Below are 22,603 nucleotides of genomic sequence, written 5' to 3'. Positions count from 1 at the left end.
TGATATATTCATTTTTAAAATAGTCAAAGCAGAGTATGAGAAATACATTTTATTCCAATTAAACACAATGAAAAAAAAAAAAAAAAAAAAGAGGATGTGTGGGGAGGGGGTATCAGTTGATAGTGAGGACATCATTCTGAATCTCGTGGCTTAGCTGTGTCTGTAAATCACTGAGCTTCCTCTTCAACCCAGAAAGCGCCGACAGGACGATGGTCTCTGGCCGGAGAGATCCACAGGATTCCACATTATAATAGAACCTGGGAGAGGAAGCAGAGAACACATTATCACCAGGGTCACTCATAAGAAACAACTGACGGGAAAATGCAGATCATGGATCAGGAGGAAAAGGGAGTGAGAGGGAACACCGGTATATAACAGAAAAAGAAAATGACCTTTCTGGCTTTCCATTGGGATCATATGGAGCTTGTGCTTCCTCTTCATCAATTTCAGAGTATTCACTTTTTGGCCTGGAGGCAAAAATAAGGAAATTATATAACTTGATATCAAATGTGTCATGAGATGGTACTGTAACCCACAAAGAGTGTCCTACATTACACATTGCTCTTTAGCCAGCTGTTCGAAAAACCAGGATATTCACACAACTCTAGGCAATGTAATAAACTGCAGAACAAAGTAGCTCAGACCGTACCATTCTTCCGGTTTCGGGTAGACTGTGTGCCTTAGTGCATTGTCAGGGTCATATTCAAACGCAACTCCAGCAGTGGGGTTCCACTTTGCATGTTCTTTCCCAAACCCTTTCTTGGCATAAGCTCTGAGTCGCAGCTCTTGGCCTTTACGCAGTTTCACCAGGAGAATATCTGAGTAAGAATAAAACTCATTATACCTTAGCTTACAGCCTTGCCATATTGTACACTGTACATCACATCCTGCCAACATCATCCTCGCCCATTCCATCCACTTTTCTCCTTTTAAAGCTTATTTAAGATTTTAACAAGCTCTGCAGGATCCAGTAGTCCAGAATGTGCATTCTTGGGCCACAAACAACAAATCTGTGCTCCAATATTTGCAGCCAGTTTGTCTTCAGTGTGCAAGATGACACTAGAAAAGACTGACCAAGTCCATCAAAATAGATGGAACTGTGTTCTATCTACTGAAACAAAGGCTAGCACAAAGCCCAAAAATAAGTTTGTGTGCAGGGGACCCAAAACTGCTTCCGATCAATATGCGACTGGACACCTTCCAGGGTGGGGAAGTAAGAGCACTCTTCGAGGAGACGTTGCAAATTAAAGCCGGCTTGCAGGCGTGTGGATACTTACAGCTACTGACGCTCCACTGGGGCATTCTGGGAAATATGCGAATATATTTTCCAGGATGGGAAAATGAAAACATTACCTCTTTTAGCTACCTAGTAAGGCAGCTACGTTGTCATCAAGCACGACTTTCAGAAGCCTAGTGACATGATGCGTAGTGACCGGCGGTCTACAGTTAGGAATCTGTTCCTTCTGATTTGGCTTAATCCCACATTATGTCATTAGGCTTTCTGAAAGTCATGCTTGAAAAGGTGGCTGCCTTACAAGGTAGCTAATAACCCGAAGCCCGTCAGGCTTATTTGCATCATTTTAAAATCAGTTTTTTGTTGAAAACCAGGGAATAAGAAGCTAAAAGAAGAGCAGAACCTGCCAGAGAGGACACACACCAGTATGTCAATGTTCTCAGTTTATATTCCTGTTCCTGGTGGTGGATTTCTTTGAATCCTAAATCATGTTATTAGGCTTCTTGAAAGTCATGCTTGATGGTAAGGGGTCTGCCTTACAAGGTAGCTAAAAGTGGCGTGGTTTTTCTGATCCCGGAAACCATATTTGCATACTTCCCTGGTCATCTTCCAGCAGCTCTCTTCTCTCCTGCCTGTTTGCATATCAAATATTAGGGCCCAGGAACTCCCTGCCCTTGCCTTGATTTACTTGACATTATGCTTATTACTCACCATCCTGCTCCACATAGTCATTGGGGTCATTATCTCTGCTCCGTGATGTCACCTACAAAATATGGCACAAAAGGAATTTTTGCAGTAGCTATCCAATATTACAATACAACTGTTCTGAACAATAGCACATTGCTAAGTCATTAAACACACTGGGGGAGATTTTTTAGGGCTTTGATGCCAAAAATTGGCTCAGCACCGAAACTCCCCCCTGGAGCACTTGCGGTTAATTTACAAAAAAATAAAGTTTGTTTTACATGTAACTCCCAAAACACAAATATATTTTTAATCACACCGCTATGATCTACCCTGCAACAAGTGGTACGAAGTGGTTTATTTAGTTAACCCCACATAAATTAAGACATCTGTGAACACCATGATTGATTAATCACAGTGTTCACAGGAGAGTTTATTATTCTCTGCTGCTGCCATGATCTTCTTTTTCTCTGTCAGATCCTTATCTGCCTGTGAGAAGGAAGAACGCAGAGCGCAGTGTGTGTGTATATAAAAAAAAACAAAACAACTGATAACCATTTACCCCCAGCCAATAAAACTATGCATTAGTTAGTTCAGTATGTTTAGTCCTACTGTTTAGTTTGCGTGTGTGTGTGTGTGTGTGTGATATATGTCAGTTCGGTAGATTGAACAAGTGATCTTTTGAGCACTTGTTCAAGTCTAAGGAAAAAATTAATGTAAAAAAAAAAAAATTTGAAAAAAAAAAAACTTAACAATAAAGAAAGAAAAAGTCCATAAATCACCAGCATTCCATATAATCTAATAAAGTATAAAAAAAAACGAATACAAAAAAATATAGTCACATATTTGGTATCACTGTGTCTGTAACAACCCATACAATAATTCTGCAGAATTATTGGACCTGTATGGTGAACTCTGTAAAAAACGAAAAAAAAGGTCTAAAAATTTTATTTTTCGTAAACCCCTTAACGACATGCCCTTTTATGTTTTTTCATTTCTATTTTTCACTCCCCACCTTCAAAAATCTCTAACTTTTATTTTTAAACGTTTAAGAGCTGTGTGGCAGCTTGGTTTCTTTGTAACACATTGCACTTCATAGTGATGGTATTTAATATTCCATGCTGTGTACTGAGAAGCGCGAAAACAATTCCAAATGCAGTGAAAATGGTGAAAAAACGCATTAGCACTGTATTCTTGTGGGCTTGGATTTTATGGCTTTCACTGTGCATCCCAAATGACAGGTATACTTTATTCTTTGGGTTGGTACGATTACGGGGATACCAAATTTGTATAGGTTTTATAAAGTTTTCATACATTTACAAAAATTAAAACCTCCTGTACAAAAAACCTTTTTTATTTTGCCATCTTCTGGTGTCAATATTTTATGTGACTTTTGATGAAGATTTAAATGCTAATCATTTTTTGGACTTACAACCTTTTGATCACTTTTTATATTTTTCAGAATGGCAAAAAACTGCCATTTTCTAATTTGAGCGCTATTTTACATTACGGGGTTGAACGCAGTGAAAAAACGTTAAAATATTTTGATAGTTCGGGCATTTTCGGAAGCTGCGATACCTAATGTGTTTATTATTTTTAATGTTTATTTATATCAGTTCTATGTTTATTATAATTTTTTTTTAAACTTTTTTTATTTTCACTATTTTTCAGACCCCCTAGGGTACTTTACCCCTAGGTTGTCTGATCAATCCTACCATATGCTGCCGTACTACAGTGGGGATTTTCCTCCTCATTCATTACGATGTCCAATTAGCTGATTGTAATGAATGGGTTAAAACGAGAGAGCCTCGGGTCTTCGGAAGACTCGAGGCCGTCATAGCAACGGACTGCCGCTCCCCGATGATGCCCCAGGGAGCGGCGATCTTCGGAAAGATGGCAGCGCCCATGCGCCGTCTGCAAAGACGGACCAAGAACCCTCTCCGTGTACCTGCACCCAGCGCACGCCGTACTGTTACGGCGCATGTCAGTAAGGGATTAATTCACAAAAAATGTTTTAAAAAGTGTTTTTTTTTTAAAAAAAAAAAAGGAATGTGCTCCACAATTATACCACTGAGAAAATCAACTTGTCTCGCAAAAAATAAGCCCTTCAACTGAAAAGTGCAAAAGTTATGCCTCTGGAAGCATGGCAAAGCAAAAGCAAATAATATTTTCTCCAATTTAGTTTTTATTCAGATAAATTGTCATAATCATAGCGACCCATAGAATAAATATGACCTATAATTTTTATAGTACAGTGAATAGTGGGGGGGAAGCTGAAAATTCTAAACAAGGGTTAATGAATTTATTGTCCTTCACACTCAATAAGCTATAGACACACCAGAGTGAAATCGAACATCTAATTCTTCAAAAAATTAAGCCCTCAAATGTCCACATTCCTAAAAAAAAAAAAAAGAAAAGATTGTATAGCCTGTACAATGTGACGATGTAGATGTGCTCTGAATGGCGCTCTATGCACTGCCGAGTGTAGAGCTTTTCCACACTTAATTTATTGTTAATGTGTAATTTTTTGGGCCAAAATTCATGTAATTAAAAAAAAAAATATATATAACAATTTAATTCGCACCTCCATTTTTTAACCTTTGTGAAACACCTAAAGTGTTAACAAACTTCCTAAAAGTTCTGGCACATACGTTAAGGGGTTTAGTTTCCTTTACTTTTATTTATGCCTCTCAAAGTTGAACGACTTCTTTTAAAATTACGTTTTAGTGATTTTCATGAGAATTTGTAAAATTGCACTTAAAGTTTTAAGCTTCATAATATCTTCGAAAAATAAGAGGACATTTAAAGAATAATGCCATAATGAAGCAGACTATCAATAAATAATTTATATCCTGTAATTTGGGTGGTATTACGATCAGTCTGGAAAATACTGAAGGTTGAAAATAGAGAATGTTTTGAAATTTTATTCATATCTTCATTTTTTTCATAGACAAACACAAAACATGTCACCAAATTTTTCAATTAACATGAAGTATAATGTATAATATGGATTTGTTAAAGCGTTCATAAGTTAGAACCGCTTATAACAAAACTTGTTAGATTCTAAAAATAGGCCCTGGCCACAAAGGCAAAAACTGGCTGTGGAGTCTAGGGGTTAAAGAAGGAAGAAATGAGAAAATAGGAAAAATTTTCTTTACAGAAAATCTACCAATTGATTTGATGCATTATGAAGCAAACATACCTTGAGAATGCTGTAGCTACACTGATGCAGAAACATATCTTGTTTAATTCCCGACCTAACTGCTATAACATTATAATGAAGCTCCTTTGCCTGGCTCAGCCCTTTTCCTCTTACATTAAGTATGCACTACTCCGGAGAATGATGTAATGACTGTGTTATCCCAAAGAGACAGAAGTAATCAATAGCTGCACCATCCCGCAGCTGCTGTGTATGAGTGATTAGTTGATTAGTCCTGTCTGGATTGTTCAGAAAGTTCAGTGAAACATGCAGGCTGAAGGCAATCCAGCTTTCCCAAGATCCTGTATATTATAATTGTTTTTTCAGCAAAACCACTCAGGACAGGGATTAAACAAGATATGTGCCTGCATCAGTGTAGCTATAGCATTCAAGACCTGAGTGAAGTTGGCCTTCCCACCTTGTTCAAATCTAAAAAAATTGGTGTCAAACGGTTGTGTTGCTCAAATGTTTGTTTGTGTTGCTTTTGTTTTGAAGATATAAAGCAAATTGTAAAGGTCAAACGGTCAGGCAGCCCCTGCACATAAACCAAATCAACCAAAACTGGTGTTAAATGTTTGTGCCACATTTGTGCAGCAAAATTTTTCGTTTGTGCCGCTATCGTTTTTAATGTACTGATCATTTTTTCCAGAGGTCATCAGAATTCAATGCTTCAAAGTACAATGTGCTTGCTAGGTCCCTCTGGTGATCAAACCAGAGAAGTGTCACAAGGTTTGTTTTTTTACCAGTTCATCCTGTTTGTTGCACAAAACAGCACAAATGTAGCACATGTTTGTCATCAGTTTTGTTCGATTTAGTTAATGTGGGGGGCTGCATGACCTTTTTACCTTCATAATTTGCTTCACAAAGCAGCACAAACAAAAATTTGAAACATAGCAGAATTGATTGCCACCAGTTTTGTTTGATTTGGGCAATATGGGGGGGGGGGGGCTGGTTGACCTTTGATGACCTCTGGAAACTTTTATTAATATCTTAAAAACGATAGTAGCACAAACGAAAATTTCTGCTGCACAAACCAGTAGAAACATAGTACAAACGTTTGACATCAATTTTGTTAGATTTGAACAAGGTGGGGGGGGGGGGGCAACTTCGCTCAGGTATTCTCAGGGTATGTTTCATAATGCATCAAATCAAATGGTAGATTTCCTTAAATAAAGTATATTATTATCTGCACTGATGACAATGTTGTCATGTTTAGTTACAGTTTGAGCAGTTTGTGTAAACCAGCTTTCTGTCATTTCTCTGACAGCAGAGATTTCAAGGAACCACATATTGACTTAAAGGGAACCTGTAGCCACATTTTCACAAATACAGTTAGTGACAGGTAACCAAGGGGCCCTAAAAAATACTATTTTTTTATCTAATCATTATTTCCCTTATATCCCCATGAATTAACTTCATCTTATATTAACCCACATCAGAGGGGGCGTGTTCTGCTCAGCTGTCCCCCTCCCATCTAAATCTTTCCATGTCCCATGCCTCTTTTCTGCATGACCAGACTCATGTCCTCTACGGTCCTTTACCCAGTTGCATTTGCATCATCTACCCCATGTATGCATCTGATCACATAGCAGTGTCTTGGCATGATCACAACATACCTCCATGGACTTCTAACTCCTCCATTGGGGCTGCTGTGATTGCATGTGATCAGGGATAGACATCGCAAATGTAAAAGGACCTTAGATGACATCACTCTGGTCACATGCTATGAAATGGCCAATAACGTAACAGAGCTGTCTCTCAATGTACCTCCCAGCAGGATGTCCTAGTGATACCTGTCAATCAGAAACTAGGAAGCAGGGCAATGCAAGTAACCCATGAATACGCAGAGTGACATTTGACATCAGGTAATTTGCATACAAGTTTATAAACTGATTTTTTTTTACATTGCAGCCATAGACAGGAACTATTTAGGGATAAGGGCAATTCTTTTTAATCAGAGTTTTTAATGAATTATTTATTTTGGGTGGGTTAATTTTCATGCCAGGTTCTCTTTAATTGAACTTCCCTTTAGAGGTTAAGCAAGTAGCCTACATTAGCCTTTAAGAAATAGCTTCTTTTTTGTCTTCACTCTCAGAGGTTGCCAAGTGTTAAAATTATAGTCAATAAAACGGTATGCAGCCATATTTGTTTTGTAGATATTTATCACTAATCCTACAGGCACCAACAATGAAAGTTTGAAGGACAGCCGGCTATTTTTATTCGGCCCTGACTACAATCAATGAGAAAGGAGTTGCAAAAAATTACCGGTATCACTCTGTGGTTGTTGGAGATGAGGTCACGTGAAGTAACATGGCGCGTCTGATCTTCATTGCACCGCACATCCAGTGTGAACTCCACAGAACATTCTGCGCAGAACTCATCACATGTACAGTCCTACCATAGAGAATGCAGAGAGTCACACAGGACCTGCCAAGCAATTACTAACACTTCTACTAATCACCAGGACACTTACCCTAGAATACTGCAGCTTGTCCACAATATCATCACTGGTCAGAGGAACAAGCCCTGCGGACACAAATAACAGACAAGTCACCAGAGCTCAGGACCACGGCACAAGAATCTCTGAGTATGTGTCTACCGTCCGGACTCACCTACTCTGTGCGCTATGAACTCATCATGGAGTACAGAGGAGTTGGCGTCTATCTGCACCCAGTCAATAGCTGCAAGAAACAGATCACATCAACAGCTGGAAAATGTTATACCCATGTATGAGACACAGCTAAGCAAAGCATTCACCTCTGAAGAACCAACAGATGTGCCAAAAAAACTGCTGCTTGACTGCCCTGAAATGGAGTTCAGAGGAGAAATATGGGAAATAAGCAGCACATGTTAGGGGGTTCCATTAGACATGTCTCTGCATGTATATGTGCCTTTCCCAGTTCTCGCCATGCTGCCCTGTCTCTCACTCCTAACGGCTGCAGGTCCCTCCTACTTATCAGTGCACAGACTTGTAAACAAGGATCCACAGAGAGTTTACACACAGCACTACTGCTGAAAATGGAAGGATTCATATCCCAGACACAGGATGTGCCAGGAGCTGCAGACATCAGGGAATGACACCCTTTATAACACACAGGTCATATCACTCACCAATTGTAGGCACCTCTGCAATAAACACACGGCGGATGGAGTTCGCTATCCTGGAGAACAAGAAATGGCAAGAGAGCATTATAGTCTGTTGGCAAAGATACTGCGGGGGCAGGGGGAGCAGTCCACATAGATATTGTGGGGGGGGGGGGGGGGGGTTAGGGTTTAGCAGTCCGTCGGCACAGATACTGCGGGGGCAGGGGGAGCAGTCGGCACAGATACAGCGGGGGCATTGGGAGCAGTCGGCACAGATACTGCGGGGGCATTGGGAGCAGTCGGCACAGATACTGCGGGGGCAGGGGGAGCAGTCGGCACAGATACTGCGGGGGCAGGGGGAGCAGTCGGCACAGATACTGCGGGGGCAGTGGGAGCAGTCGGCACAGATACTGCGGGGGCAGGGGGAGCAGTCGGCACAGATACTGCGGGGGCAGGGGGAGCAGTCGGCACAGATACTGCGGGGGCAGGGGGAGCAGTCGGCACAGATACTGCGGGGGCAGGGGGAGCAGTCGGCACAGATACTGCGGGGGCAGGGGGAGCAGTCGGCACAGATACTGCGTGGGTTGGAGTCAGATACTAAGGGGGGTTGGGAGCAGTCCGTGGGCACAGATACTGTGGGGGAAGAGAGAGCAGTCCGTCGCCAGAGATACTGTGCGTGTGTGTGTGGGGGGGGGAGCAATCCACTGGCAGATACTGTGGGGGGGGAGCAATCCACTGGCAGATACTATGGGGGGGGGGGAGCAATCCACTGGCAGATACTGTGGGGGGGGGGGGAGCAATCCACTGGCAGATACTGTGGGGGGGGGGGGAGCAATCCACTGGCAGATACTGTGGGGGGGGGGAGCAGTCCACTGGCAGATACTGTGGGGGGGGGGGGCGCAATCCACTGGCAGATACTGTGGGGGGGGGAGCAATCCACTGGCAGATACTGTGGGGGGGGGGAGCAATCCACTGGCAGATACTGTGGGGGGGGGGGGGGAGCAATCCACTGGCAGATACTGTGGGGGGGGGGGGGAGAGCAATCCACTGGCAGATACTGTGGGGGAGGGGGGAGAGCAATCCACTGGCAGATACTGTGGGGGAGGGGGGAGAGCAATCCACTGGCAGATACTGTGGGGGGGGGGGGGGAGCAGTCCGCTGGCAGATACTGTGGGGGGGGGGGGGGAGCAATCCGCTGGCAGTTACTGTGGGGGGGGGGAGCAATCCACTGGCAGATACTGTGGGGGGGGGGGGAGCAATCCACTGGCAGATACTGTGGGGGGGGGGGGGGAAGAGCAATCCACTGGCAGATACTGTGGGGGGGGGAGCAGTCCACTGGCAGATACTGTGGGGGGGAGGGGGAGCAGTCCACTGGCAGATACTGTGGGGGGGAGGGGGAGCAGTCCACTGGCAGATACTGGGGGGGGGGGGGGAGCAGTCCACTGGCAGTTACTGTGGGGGGGGGGAGCAATCCACTGCCAGATACTGTGGGGGGGGGGAGCAATCCACTGGCAGATACTGTGGGGGGGGGGAAGAGCAATCCACTGGCAGATACTGTGGGGGGGAGCAGTCCACTGGCAGATACTGAGGGGGGGGGGAGCAGTCCACTGGCAGATACTGTGGGGGGGAGGGGGAGCAGTCCACTGGCAGATACTGTGGGGGGGAGGGGGAGCAGTCCACTGGCAGATACTGTGGGGGGGAGGGGGAGCAGTCCACTGGCAGATACTGGGGGGGGGGGGAGCAGTCCACTGGCAGATACTGTGGGGGGGGGGGAGCAGTCCACTGGCAGATACTGTGGGGAGGGGGAGCAGTCCACTGGCAGATACTGTGGGGGGGAGGGGGAGCAGTCCACTGGCAGATACTGTGGGGGGGGAGGGGGAGCAGTCCACTGGCAGATACTGTGGGGGGGAGGGGGAGCAGTCCACTGGCAGATACTGTGGGGGGGAGGGGGAGCAGTCCACTGGCAGATACTGTGGGGGGAGGGGGAGCAGTCCACTGGCAGATACTGTGGGGGGGAGGGGGAGCAGTCCACTGGCAGATACTGTGGGGAGGGGGAGCAGTCCACTGGCAGATACTGTGGGGAGGGGGAGCAGTCCACTGGCAGATACTGTGGGGAGGGGGAGCAGTCCACTGGCAGATACTGTGGGGAGGGGGAGCAGTCCACTGGCTGAGATACTGGAGGGGGGGCAGTCCACTGGCTGAGATACTGGAGGGGGGGGGCAGTCCACTGGCTGAGATACTGGAGGGGGGGGGGGCAGCCCACTGGCTGAGATACTGGAGGGGGGGGGGCAGCCCACTGGCTGAGATACTGGAGGGGGGGGCAGTCCACTGGCTGAGATACTGGAGGGGGGGGGGGCAGTCCACTGGCTGAGATACTGGAGGGGGGGGGGGGGCAGTCCACTGGCTGAGATACTGGAGGGGGGGGGCAGTCCACTGGCTGAGATACTGGAGGAGGGGGGGCAGTCCACCACTAGCTGAGATACTGGGGGGGGGGGGGCAGTCCACTGGCTGAGATACTGGAGGGGGGGGGGGCAGTCCACTGGCTGAGATACTGGAGGAGGGGGGGCAGTCCACCACTAGCTGAGATACTGGGGGGGGGGGGGCAGTCCACTGGCTGAGATACTGGAGGGGGGGGGGGGGGGAGTCCACTGGCTGAGATACTGGAGGGGGGGGGCAGTCCACCACTGGCTGAGATACTGGAGGGGGAAGGCAGTCCACCACTGGCTGAGATACTGGGGGGGGGGGGGCGGGGGGGCAGTCCACTGGCTGAGATACTCCAATGGAGAAGGGGGAGCCGTAGGCAGAGATATAGGGACAAACTGCCAGGAGAGATATTGTGTGCACAGCAGTCAGCAGAGATATTGCCGACGTTGATGAATCAGCAGTGATACATGGGGACAGGAAACTGATGACTTTCAGGTCACTTACGCTAGATCCGTGTTCTCCACAACAAATTTGACATTTTCGTCGGAGAGCTCCGTGATGCGGACAGTTGGCTGGTTGGCGTACGGCATCTTCTCACTGAATCTGTGTGTGTGTGTGTGTGTGTGTGTGTTAGGAATCGGAAGCGAGCACTAAAGAGACAAGGATAAAGTGCAGAGCGCCCCCGGAAGCACGTGAGTATAGCGGAAGTGACCGTCCTGTACTGCGGGCAGCATGGCGGAATTCGTGCAGAGCCGTGTGGAGGATTATGTTCCTGTGCTCCTGCAGCTGGAGAGGGTTGGTCTACTGACCGAGAAGGAAGCCAGGTGAGAGAAGTCCATAGCCCGCGTCCTGGAGTTGGTTATGTGGCGTGTGCTGTACGGAGGAGTCCTTCCCCTGGAGTTGGTTATGTGGCGTGTGCTGTACGGAGCAGTCCTTCCCCCTGCAGTTGGTTATGTGGTGTGCCCTTAGGATATGGAGAAGCTGGGGTTGTGCTCCTGCACCGTTAATTGGACTTGGGGTATTCCAGCTGTCTAACCAATAAAAGAGAATCTTTTTTTTTCCCCTCTTGGCATCAGGAGTTGGACATGGTGGCCATATACATTTGTCTTTCATAGGTAAACATCTGTGCTTTAACAAAAGAGGGAATGGTAAATGTTTAGTGGCAAAATAACCTGGTAACGGGTTCCTTTTTTTTCTGTTGCTCTAATATATTTCTTATGGCTAAATCACATCTGTCAAGTCTTCTGGATTTGTCTCAAAATAACTGAAGGCAATAACTGTCGGGGCAGTGCACGACCTTCCAGCATCTATACCGAGACAATGTGTAGTGGAAAGACTTGCACCTCCTCCGTGTGTATGAACAAATCTGGTTTTTGTCTGTAAATAACTGAAGATCTGTCAGAAATGTGAAGTGGCCCTGTGTTGGATGATATCGGCTTCTCCTTCCTTCTGCACAAAATGTTTCACGCATGCAGCATACAGACCAGAAACTCTGAGACCCCCTATGGCATTGATGGCAAACCTTTTAGCGACCGAGTGCCCAAACTGCAACTCAAAACCCCCTTATTTATCGCAAGGTGTCAACCAAAAATTAAAGCAGTAAGTTATTGCTCCCTGTTCTTCAACAACTTTCAATCAGAATGGCCTCCTTAGGACAGCAACACATTAGAAAGATAGAAAATTTGCATCATTTTAGCTTCTTTCCAGTGGCCCTCTGTACAAAAAGAATCGTGGGGCCAGAGGGAGGTCCTCCAAAGATAATTCGGCCCTGTCTACTCATTCTCCCTCTTCCTACAGTTCTAAGTAAAGAAGCAAGTATCAAAATATGCCTGAAAGCAGCATCTTTTAAAGGGGTTGTGTCACCATAGCAAATGGCTGTAATTGGGTCCAATGCATTGTGACAAGTACTTTCACCATTTACACTTATTACAAAATCTGCAGGCTTACTGAGATAACTCCCTTTGTCCTGGTTGCTGGCGCCCTCTAGTGGTAGCTGTGTCCCGTCCTGAGCTACAGCTGATCTGGCCGAGTCTGCGCTCAAGGAGTCAGCAGCTGCTCTGCACTACAGCTCACTCCACAGGCTCACAGCTCCTCTCCACACTGAGAGATCACCTGACACACTGCAGCCAATAGGAGGTGAGAGAGAGGGCAGAGAGAGATCAGCCTTCTACACCAGTGAATGAGGGGATTTCCACTGCTCCACAGGAGCTTCCAGCAGAAGATACAAGGTAACTGCAGACATACATGGCATCTGCTGCACAGAGGAGTCCTCGCCTAACATGGATGATAGCAATGTAGCAGCCCTCTCCTCCCTCCACCATTAGTCAGGTCACACAGGAGGCTGCAGAGATAACAAGTAACAGGCTGAGCTCTGATCTCTCCTGATGCAGTCCTCCTCCTGTACTCTCCACCATTCACTGTCCCTCCATGCTACCCTGCAGTCCTCCTCCTGCACTGTCCCTCCATGCTACACTGCTGTCCTGCAGTCCTCCTCCTGTACTCTCCACCATGCACTGTCCCTCCATGTTCCACTGCTCTCCTGCAGTCCTCCTCCTGTACTCTCCACCATGCACTGTTCCTCCATGCTACACTGCTGTCCTGCAGTCCTCCTCCTGTACTCTCCACCATGCACTGTCCCTCCATGCTACCCTGCTCTCCTGCAAAGGGGCCCCTGTCCCTGACTAGCAGGGAAGTAGCTAAAAGATCAGTAACATGTGAGAAGCTGTCACCTATTTATCTATGCACCCATGCATGTCAGCCTGACCGACCATGATGCTGTGAGAATACATAGTACATGTGTACTATGTGCAGTGTCCTGTGTAGTGTGCAGGGGGCGCCAGATTCAGGATTTCTGGCGCACGTTCTTCATGAATCTGGTGCCCCCTGCACTGCTTTGACTGACTGCACCAACTTTTTTTGGTGCACTTTTAACATGGGGCGTATGACACATTTCAATTGGACTTCTATTGGATCAGTAATGCAGGGACTTTTTGAGCACAGCAGGTGGAAGGAGACTCTGAAGGTTGTGCAATAACTGCCGCTGTCAGTGCTGTGCATGTGCCTGGCTAGGCCCCTCCCACATCTGCTTCTGTGTGGAGCAGAATAGAGGCTGAACAAGCATCATAATAACAAATAGAAAGGTATCTTTATTTCCAGGTAACCATTACATATAGATTTTTGAAATATTTTAATTGACTGCAAAAAGCTGTCAAAGAGGTTGTTTTGTGGCATAACCCCTTTAAGTGGCTTGTAACTGCAGGAAATTCTTTGAGTCCTGTCTGGTGTGCTGGGGCAATGGCCAGGGTGCCCACAGAAAGGGCTGTGAATGCCGCCTCGGGCACCTGTGCCATTGGTTCGCCACCACTGCCCTATGGCATAAGCTATAACTGGACGTATAACTGCTTTGCATGTGGCCCTCTGCTTTCTACACGTGCAGGCTGCAGCCCAGAGCATAGTGTGATAGGAGAGTTAAATATCTTCCCCAAATCTACATTTCGCACTTAAAGGAGTTCCTATATAAGAAGGCCTTTGGCAATGTGCTGGTACTTCTAGCAACTCCAGTACAATATGAGGGTTTTGCACCGAGTCATGATGATTGTTGTTGTGCAGGACCGTCATCAAGAAGGTGACAGCGCTGGAATATAAGCTTAAGAGGAGGAGCCTGAATAAGGAGGACTTCATCAACTACATACAGGTGATTGTCTGAGCTGCAGTGATATTCCCACACCCCTTATCTTCCCTCTATACTCACTATACTGCACTTTCTACCTTACAGTATGAGATCAATTTCCTTGAGCTCCTTTTTAAGAGGCGTCAGGTAAGTGGTCACACAGTCATTGGCTTTTTATTTGTTAGTGTTTGTTGGTTTGGGTGTCACTGTCCTCTGTTTTTCTTTTAAGCGTATTGGATACTTCTTTAAGAAAGGGGAGATTGAAGCTGTTATCAAACAGAAGGTTCATTGTCTCTTCCAACGAGCTACTGAGAAATGGAGGGTATGTGGTGCTGAGCAAAGTTTTCTTGCAGTTGTAGCTGGGATTACATGGTCTTGACCCTTAGCCTTCTCTCTTGCAGGATGATCTTCAACTGTGGATGTCTCATGTGGAAATCTGTAAGAAGTGGGTGAGTGTCTCTTCCATATTGCTGCTGGATTTTCATCCGGTTCAGTCTAGATACTACAGTATATGTGATGCTTTTCCCTTTCAGAACTCTAAGCAACAACTCAGCCGCATCTTCTCTTCACTTTTGGCTGTGCACTCAGATAAACCAGGTAACACGTTCTTTTGCTGTTATTTACCAGCTAAAGCAGTCTCCAGACCTCGTTGGCTCTAAATTCTTATGTCTTTCCTTTTCAGCCTTATGGATAATGGCAGCTAAGTGGGAATTTGAGGATCAACTTTCATCTGAAACGGCAAGAAATATTTTCCTGCGTGCCCTCCGCTTCCATCCAGACTCAGCAAAACTGTATCAGGAAGTGAGTTTTTTCTCTCTACTTGGTTCATCTACTAGATTCCAGCCTCCTTCACTGTGTACAGAGTAGGGGGAAGTATTTAACTAATTTTATTAGTTTTGTAATATACATTTTTGGATAGTATAATATTATATTGTATTACACAGCGAGCAGTAGGAGTAGTTTCATTTTTGTGCATGTGATTTACACATTCATTAATTCATTCATCATTCTATTGACCACATTTTTTTGTTCAAGTATTTTCGGATGGAGCTGATGAGCGTAGAGAAGCAGAAGAATGAAAAAGAAATTTTACGACAAGCAAAGCTGGATACGGTAAGCTTTGTCTACTTCCTCACTCGTCACTTACAAATGGGGTATGAGTTGTGTAGTCAGACTTTAGACCGAGAAGGGCTAAAAAACTAAATTTTTTTTCAGGAAGTCCAATAACCTTTGAAAAGTTTCATATGGCAGATTTTGATCTTTATGTACGTGATCTGTTACTGTGATCACAGCCCAAACTTCACTGTATATTTGTGTGCCTCCTCACAGGCGAAAGACTTGTACTCAGGGGAAATTCTTAATTGTGGACTTGCCCGTGTGGTCTATAAAGCCGCTGTGCAGAACATTAAAGGCAAGTTCCCTGTTTGTGTGTTGTGGCAGAGAATGCATTGAGGTTCATGTAACCAGTGTCTCCTTTTCATTTACAGGGGCCAAGTTCCATCTCTCGCTTCTCTCAATTGCTAAACATTTTAAATTCACTAAAGACTTGCAAAGAAAGATCTTGGCAGAGTAAGTTACTACTGATTGTATGGATTGAGATGATATGCAGGGGTCTAGGAAAGGGCTTAGAAACTTGTCTCTGGGTAAGAACTAGTGGCCAAAACACCATCCACTTGCAATGACCATTGGCTGCACAAATGTGTAGGTAACACTGGAGTCTTCACTTAGTGTCAGGCCTGACACTATCATCAGTTCCACCATGCCTGTGCTGTGATCTAAAGAGGAGAAGGGGAGGAATTATGTGTTTGTTTTTTTTAAGCTTGCAGAGACTCTACGCAGAAGACCCTCACACGTGGGACTTTTTAGCACGTCAAGAGTTGTCAGATGAATTACCAGCTCCTGAGGCACCCAAGTCCAAACAGAAAAAAGCAGAAATCTTGGCGCAAAAAGAGGAGCAGTGCAGCCGTGTGTACGAGAGAGCACTGGCCTCTCTTCAGACAGGTACAGGCTGGTGTAGTGATTATGTAACAAGTTCCAATTTTTTCCTATGCATAATACATTTTTTTTGTTGACCATTCAACAATTACTTGTTTCCAGAGTCCATGTGGGAGTTATATGTGTCCTTTTGTCTGGAAAGATATAAACGGAAAACTAACAGCGAAGAGCTAAAGCAGCAGGTATGTTATGAGAAAAATAATCACCACAAATGCAGACTGCATTGGATGAACCTACAGGTAGTGAAATGCTACAGATTTTCTGTAGAAAAATTGTACATTTTCTAGAGTTGCAAGGCAAGGCAATTTATGCAGCATATTTTCACTGACTCACATTGTGGGGCATGTCTATCAAAGTGGGACAGGGTGAAGTTCAACAGGTCTTGTATCAAAGTTTCTGAGTATTTTCATATGGACTTTATAGTCTACGGCTACATGCACCAGTCCCCGTGTCTCTAGATGAACTCTTTTTACATTTCTTTCATATTTCTTTCTTTTTAGAGGCAGGACAGGCTGCTGTCAACTTTTCAGGGGGCTCATGATGCAGGCCTCTTACCACAAGCAAGATACTATGACTGGGTGAGTAAGATATGGATAAGGGGAAGGATCAATAGTGGTACCTGTTGATCGAGTCATCTTGTGACATATTGTGATCCTTCTAGATCTCTCTACTCTTCACACTGGAGAAGGGGGATTTGGCTGTACAGTTGTTGGAAGCGGCAACTGATCGATTTCCAGGCTCTGTGGACATGTGGAAAAAGAGACTCGAGCTGCTCATAACTCTTAAAGCTGAGAACTTGGAGAAGGTGTTTGAGAAGGCACTGGCCTTAGTTAAGACACAGGTACCAAGCCTAGGCTGCCAGAAGATATGTGACATAAGAGGGAATATATTATTAGGCACGCTGTCTTTGATAGATTTTACAGTTATTGAAGCTTTGCTACCCATTAGATTTATCAACATGGCTTTTTCACTTTAATAAGTTTGGCTGCACTGCATGTGTGGAGATGTATATATCGAACGGAAAGTCAGTTTTGGGCGCATCTGGGGAAGGTCTAACAGAAGTGTCAGAGCAAAACTGTTCTAGTTGCTCATGGCAATTAATCATTTTCCCACAGCAATTTATAAAATGAAAGTTTGGTTGCCATGAGCAACTAGAACAGTTTTGCTCTCAGACACCTCTGAATCCTGCCAAATAATTGACTTTGCATACACATCGGGGGAACTGGATTGACTTTTTATGAAAATTTTTAAAGGAAATGTACCAACAAAATTAAACTTAACCCCTTAACGACTTGGCCTTTTTTCACTTCCATTTTTCACTCACCACCTTCAAAAATCTATAGCTTTTTTAATTTTTCCACATAAAGAGCTGTGTGACTGTTTATTTTCTGCGTAACAAATTGCACTTCGTAGTGACGGTATTTAATATTCCATGCCATGTACTGGGAAGCGGGAAAAAAAAATTCCAAATGCAGTGAAAATGGTGAAAAAACACTTTTGTGACTTTCTTGTGGGCTTGGATATTACAGCTTTCACTGTGCACCACAAATGACATGTCTACTTTATTCTTTGGGTCGCTATGAATACTGGGATACCAAATTTGTAAAAAAAAAATTAAATCCTCCTGTACAAAAATTTTTTGGGGGGATTTAGCCAACTTCTAGCACTAATAACTTTTTCATACTTTGGTGTACGCAGCTGTCGGTGCTGTCATTTTTTGCGAATTTTGATGGCGTTTTCATTGCTTTAATTTTTAGGACTTTCGACCTTTTGATCACTTTTATATTTTTTAAAATGGCAAAAAAATGCCATTTTCGACTTTGGACGCTATTCTCTGTTACGCGGTTAAACGCCGTTTAAAAAAAACTTATATATTGATCCGGCAATACTTAATTTGTTTATGATTTTTACTGTTTATGAATATTTATATCAGTTCTAGGGAAAGGGGGTGATTTGAAATTTTAGGTTTTTTATTTTTCTTTAAACTTTTTATTTTTACTATTTTTCAGACTCCCTAGGGTAATTTAACCCTAGGTTGTCTGATCGATCCTACCATACTGCAATATGGCAGTATATGGGGATTTTACTGATAGCACATTGTAATGAATGGGTTAAAACGAGACCGCTTCGGGCCTTCGTGAGACTCGAAGCTGTCATGGCAATGGATCGCCACTCCCCGTGACGTCATCGGGGAGCGACGATCCGTGGCAAGATGGCGGCGCCCATGCGCCACCATCTTTTTGAAGCCGCCGGTGATAGATGTGAAAGCACCCGCGATCAGTGCTAGCACCGATCGCGGGTGTTACCGGTAAGCCTTTGCTGCAATATGCAGCAAAGACTTACCGGCTATGGAGAGGGCTCGGCCCGCTAGCCCTCTCCTTGCATTGGGAAGGGATTAAATAAACCAGGCACTAGAAGGCAGAATGATACTTTAGTCCTAGTTTGTGCTCTTCACCTCAGTTTTGACCTTGCAGTCATTACCACTGATGTCCTCTACTTATTTAAAGGAAAGTTTGCCATTATGGGAACTGATGGTGGACTGGAGTGAAATGGAGAGGAGTGAAAAGGCAACTGAGTCTTTGTACCAGGTAAGTGTGCCCAGCCAGCAAAAAACCTCAGCTGCCACAAGGTAAAGCAGCCAATAATAATATTTAATTCTATGCAGAAACTTGTCCTAAACCCAAATACCACCAAGACCATGAAGGTGAAGTATCTACAGTGGACATACAGGATACAGGGCTACAAGAGAGCAAGGAAGGTGTTTAGTAGGTAAGAAGTCACATTTCACCCCTTCTACAACTGTCTTTTGTTTACCAATATTCTTAAATGGCTCCTGTTCCATTGTTTACAGTTTACAAGAAAATCGCCCTTTTTCTGAGGACTTCTTCAAAATGATGATTGACATAGAAAAGGATCAGGTGCGTAGGGATGACAGAAGTGAGGGATTTTTGTCTTGGATCACTTTACATAATCTTTTCTTATTACACACAGGAGAAAAGTAAGATGGGAAATTTAAGAGAATACTATGAACGCGCCCTGCGGGAATTTGGAGCTGCAAAGCCAGGTCAGTATCCTTAGCCCCTTTATTTGTCTTATCAGTAAAAGATGCTGATGTGTTGCAAACATATGTGTTTTAGCACCTATCACTCTCTAGGCCAGGGGTGGCGAACCTATGGCACGCGTGCCAGAGAGGGCACGCGTAACATCTCCCCAGTCTTATGGTGGGGAGTAAAAAATGGAAACGCAAAAACAAAAAGGGGGTAAAGATGGCAATATTTGGTCCATGAGCAAGCTAACTTATCACAGTCCCCTAGTCCCTGCATGTACTCAGGACTGCTGTCACTGTATGGGAGTAATGATGATCAGTATATGGCTGTAATATACCTCACTGAATGGCAGTAATATGATATTCATCGCTATTTTGTATAGCAATACTATTGGTAACATTGGCCTTTCTAAAGTCTTTATTACCAGAATGATGCTATTTATGTGGTTGTAAAGGTGAGATCATCATATGGCAGTATTATTTGTCTTATTGTTAGGTGGTATTGTGGCACCATTGGACTAAATTGCTGTGTTGGCACCTCGCGATAGAAACGTTGGTTTGCAGTTTGGGCACTTGGTCTCTCAAAGGTTCGCCATCACTGCCCTAGGCCTAGAGTTTGGGCAGGGACTCTTGAAGCAGACACACTATGATCCATCTAGTTCTGGGAGCAGGAAATGTGGTTAGGTTATTGGGGTACAGGGTTATATACACTTTCATCTAGCTTCTGAACATTGTACTTTTATCTGACATATAGATAGATGAGACAGATCAGAAATTATGAGATCCATGAGATGCCTATTACATACTGTCAGCTCTCCTACATATCTACATTCCACAACACACTAGATCTGTTGCGCCTCCCAAGATAAGTTGTTTATCTGTATGTAGCGTGTAGTTGTCCCAGAGGTGGTGGTGCTGCCACCTGGAACTGAGATTCTGTGTCTCAGTGTACAGCAGTGAGTGAGCGCCGTCCTGGAGCTACAGTGCAGAGCCAGAGAGATAAGCTCCATGAAGCCTCAGGCAAGATGGCAGCTGACCCAGAAGTCACAGGGTGGTGTTGGTGCAACTGAAATTGTGTACACCAGGACTGATAGAGACAGGTTGGACTTAACAAAAATACAGCATTTCACAGATGAATAACAGTGAATTAGAGAGTGTGTTATTTTGTTATCCTGAGAACAAGCAAGAAACTTGTTTTCGTGGGAATACCCCTTAGATGACCCGTGACATACATGAATGTCACAAGTTGCTAAGGGGTTAAATCTTTTAACTTGAGACAACTTACAACTTTCTACAGATGGAATGGGGGACATTTATATCATATAAATGTATCACATATATCATGCAGGCCAAGCCACTACGATACAATTGTCATGAGGGATTTCAGTCCTAGTGCTTATACTAGGAGAGATGTCCTATTAATCCAGATGTAGTAAATTATCCAGTGGGATGTTTTAAAAAGGTGCAAATCCACTCCAGTGCTCCAGCAGGAGGAAAACTTGGGAGCTGGTAGGAATTTAAAGTGAAAAGGGTTCATTTCAGATATTCTTATCTCAAGTGCAACAATAAAATCACTATACGAAATCTGCACCATTTATAAAAAGCACCAGATACCCTCCAAATAACTGAAGACGTATGCCTCGTGATTAATCTTCCCCTTTATGTCGAATACAGGTATGATTGATATGAAATGGTTGCTTATGATAAATATCCACATTTCTCCTAGTTATATTGATATAAGTTGTGTGACACAGGGGTATTAGATTGTTTCATTTGCAACATATTTATTGAGGATAATGCTTTTTTTGATGGACATCTTTTTATATAGGTGACCTATTTTATGCATATGGAATGTACTATAGTATTAATTTTTATCACAAGTGGACATAATTTTGTTGGTTACATAAGTGTAGTGGAAAAGCAAAACGCAGTTATGCCTCATCCATCCTTTTTGGAGCTTCTTCTATTGAGGGGGTAAAACTCAAGTTTGTTTTTCTATCTCCAGATATCTGGTTGTCCTACATAAAAGAAGAACTTAGCCATGCGGAAGGAAAACCAGAAAACTGCGGCCCGATTCATTGGAGAGCCATAAAAGTGTTGCAGGGACCAGCCGTGGAGGAGTTTGTCAATAAATATGCGCTCCTGCAGAGTGGACACTTGTGATGTCAAAGCCAGCTCTCTGCAGCTTCATCATTAAGTTGTTTCTGTTGTTCATTACCATAAACCTGCCTGTTAAATCTCCACACGAGTGTATGTAGCCACAGAAGTGTCTGGGAGCAGAACTATTCTAGTTGCCCATTGTAACCATACTTCTGTTTTAATTATAAAAACGGCCGGAAGCTCCCATGCGCACCATCTCCCAGCGCTTACAACGCTGAGAGATAGGGACGGATGGGAGGAGCCGTCCACATCGCGGACCGGAAGCTCCCTGTGCGCGGCTTCCGTGCCCCTGTAAACAAACAGGGGCATGGATCGAAGGGACCGCGGCGCGGGACATCAGCGGCGCCGGAGGAGGTAAGTCCATGTTTAACTAGCCCTCCCCAGCCCGGCCATAAGAAATTTTTTAAACCCGGATAACCCCTTTGTCTGTTCTGTATATCAGTGTTTGGGGGACCCCAATCTCTTCCCTGTTCTACTCAACTATAAAACTGCATCATATCCAGTCACCTTTAACAGAAACAATCTATATACTGTAGCTGGTGGAAGAGCTCAGCACCTTACATGTCCGTATATGCCAGAATGGCACGACAACTCCCTTGGTAAAATGAAGATGTGTTTAGTTTCAAAATAAAGGTAATTTATATATTGTTTGACATGTTTTTAAAAACTGGTTTTCTGGGAAAACTGCACATAAAATTGGCGGTATGTATTCATCTAACAGGATAAAAGAGTACCTTTTACCTTCTGAATACCAAATGCCTAGCCTTACAGAAGCATCCAGGGAAAGAAACTGTTTTGTACAACTTACCGTATATTTGGTTTTTATTTTAAACCATATGAGCTTCCAGGAATGTCCCTACTAAACTGAACATTAACTACCAACAACTAGTCGCATTCTAGTTTATGGCAGGTAGTGTTCCACTTTAATAATAGAATATCTATGGTACCTTGGCATATCCAATCAACCTAGATTCCTCTTGGGTGGCTGTGTCGTGTCTTTGTATGGATATGAAAAGTGATGTTCTTGTAGGTCTTGCCAAATCCTAATATAACATAAGTATTTCACAGGAGAGTGGTAATTTCCTTCTTCCTGCTGTGCACTGATAT

At 44.3% G+C, this 22,603-nt stretch overlaps 2 protein-coding genes across 2 annotated transcripts; one reads left to right on the top strand and one right to left on the bottom strand.

Moving 5' to 3' along the window:
- Positions 1-34: 34 nt before the first annotated feature.
- On the bottom strand, positions 35-11,381 carry POLR2C (RNA polymerase II subunit C). The gene is made up of 9 exons (XM_072116914.1): positions 11,130-11,381; positions 8,229-8,278; positions 7,730-7,798; positions 7,591-7,643; positions 7,383-7,511; positions 1,946-1,997; positions 650-818; positions 393-467; positions 35-257 (listed from the first exon to the last, which is right to left on the bottom strand). Exons 1-9 carry the CDS (start codon positions 11,213-11,215, stop codon positions 113-115), a joined length of 828 nt encoding a protein of 275 aa, XP_071973015.1. The 5' UTR covers positions 11,216-11,381; the 3' UTR covers positions 35-112.
- Positions 11,313-22,497, top strand: UTP6 (UTP6 small subunit processome component). Its single transcript, XM_072116901.1, has 19 exons — positions 11,313-11,449; positions 14,235-14,319; positions 14,401-14,442; positions 14,525-14,617; positions 14,697-14,744; positions 14,829-14,892; positions 14,978-15,096; positions 15,331-15,408; positions 15,625-15,706; positions 15,783-15,864; positions 16,115-16,296; positions 16,393-16,472; positions 16,791-16,868; positions 16,952-17,131; positions 18,798-18,878; positions 18,956-19,059; positions 19,142-19,208; positions 19,282-19,354; positions 21,342-22,497. Exons 1-19 carry the CDS (start codon positions 11,358-11,360, stop codon positions 21,497-21,499), a joined length of 1,788 nt encoding a protein of 595 aa, XP_071973002.1. The 5' UTR covers positions 11,313-11,357; the 3' UTR covers positions 21,500-22,497.
- Positions 22,498-22,603: the final 106 nt, after the last annotated feature.

This window comes from Engystomops pustulosus, chromosome 7, assembly GCF_040894005.1.
Source record: "Engystomops pustulosus chromosome 7, aEngPut4.maternal, whole genome shotgun sequence".
Taxonomy (NCBI): domain Eukaryota; kingdom Metazoa; phylum Chordata; class Amphibia; order Anura; family Leptodactylidae; genus Engystomops; species Engystomops pustulosus.
This window is presented reverse-complemented; position numbering and strand designations above follow the sequence as displayed.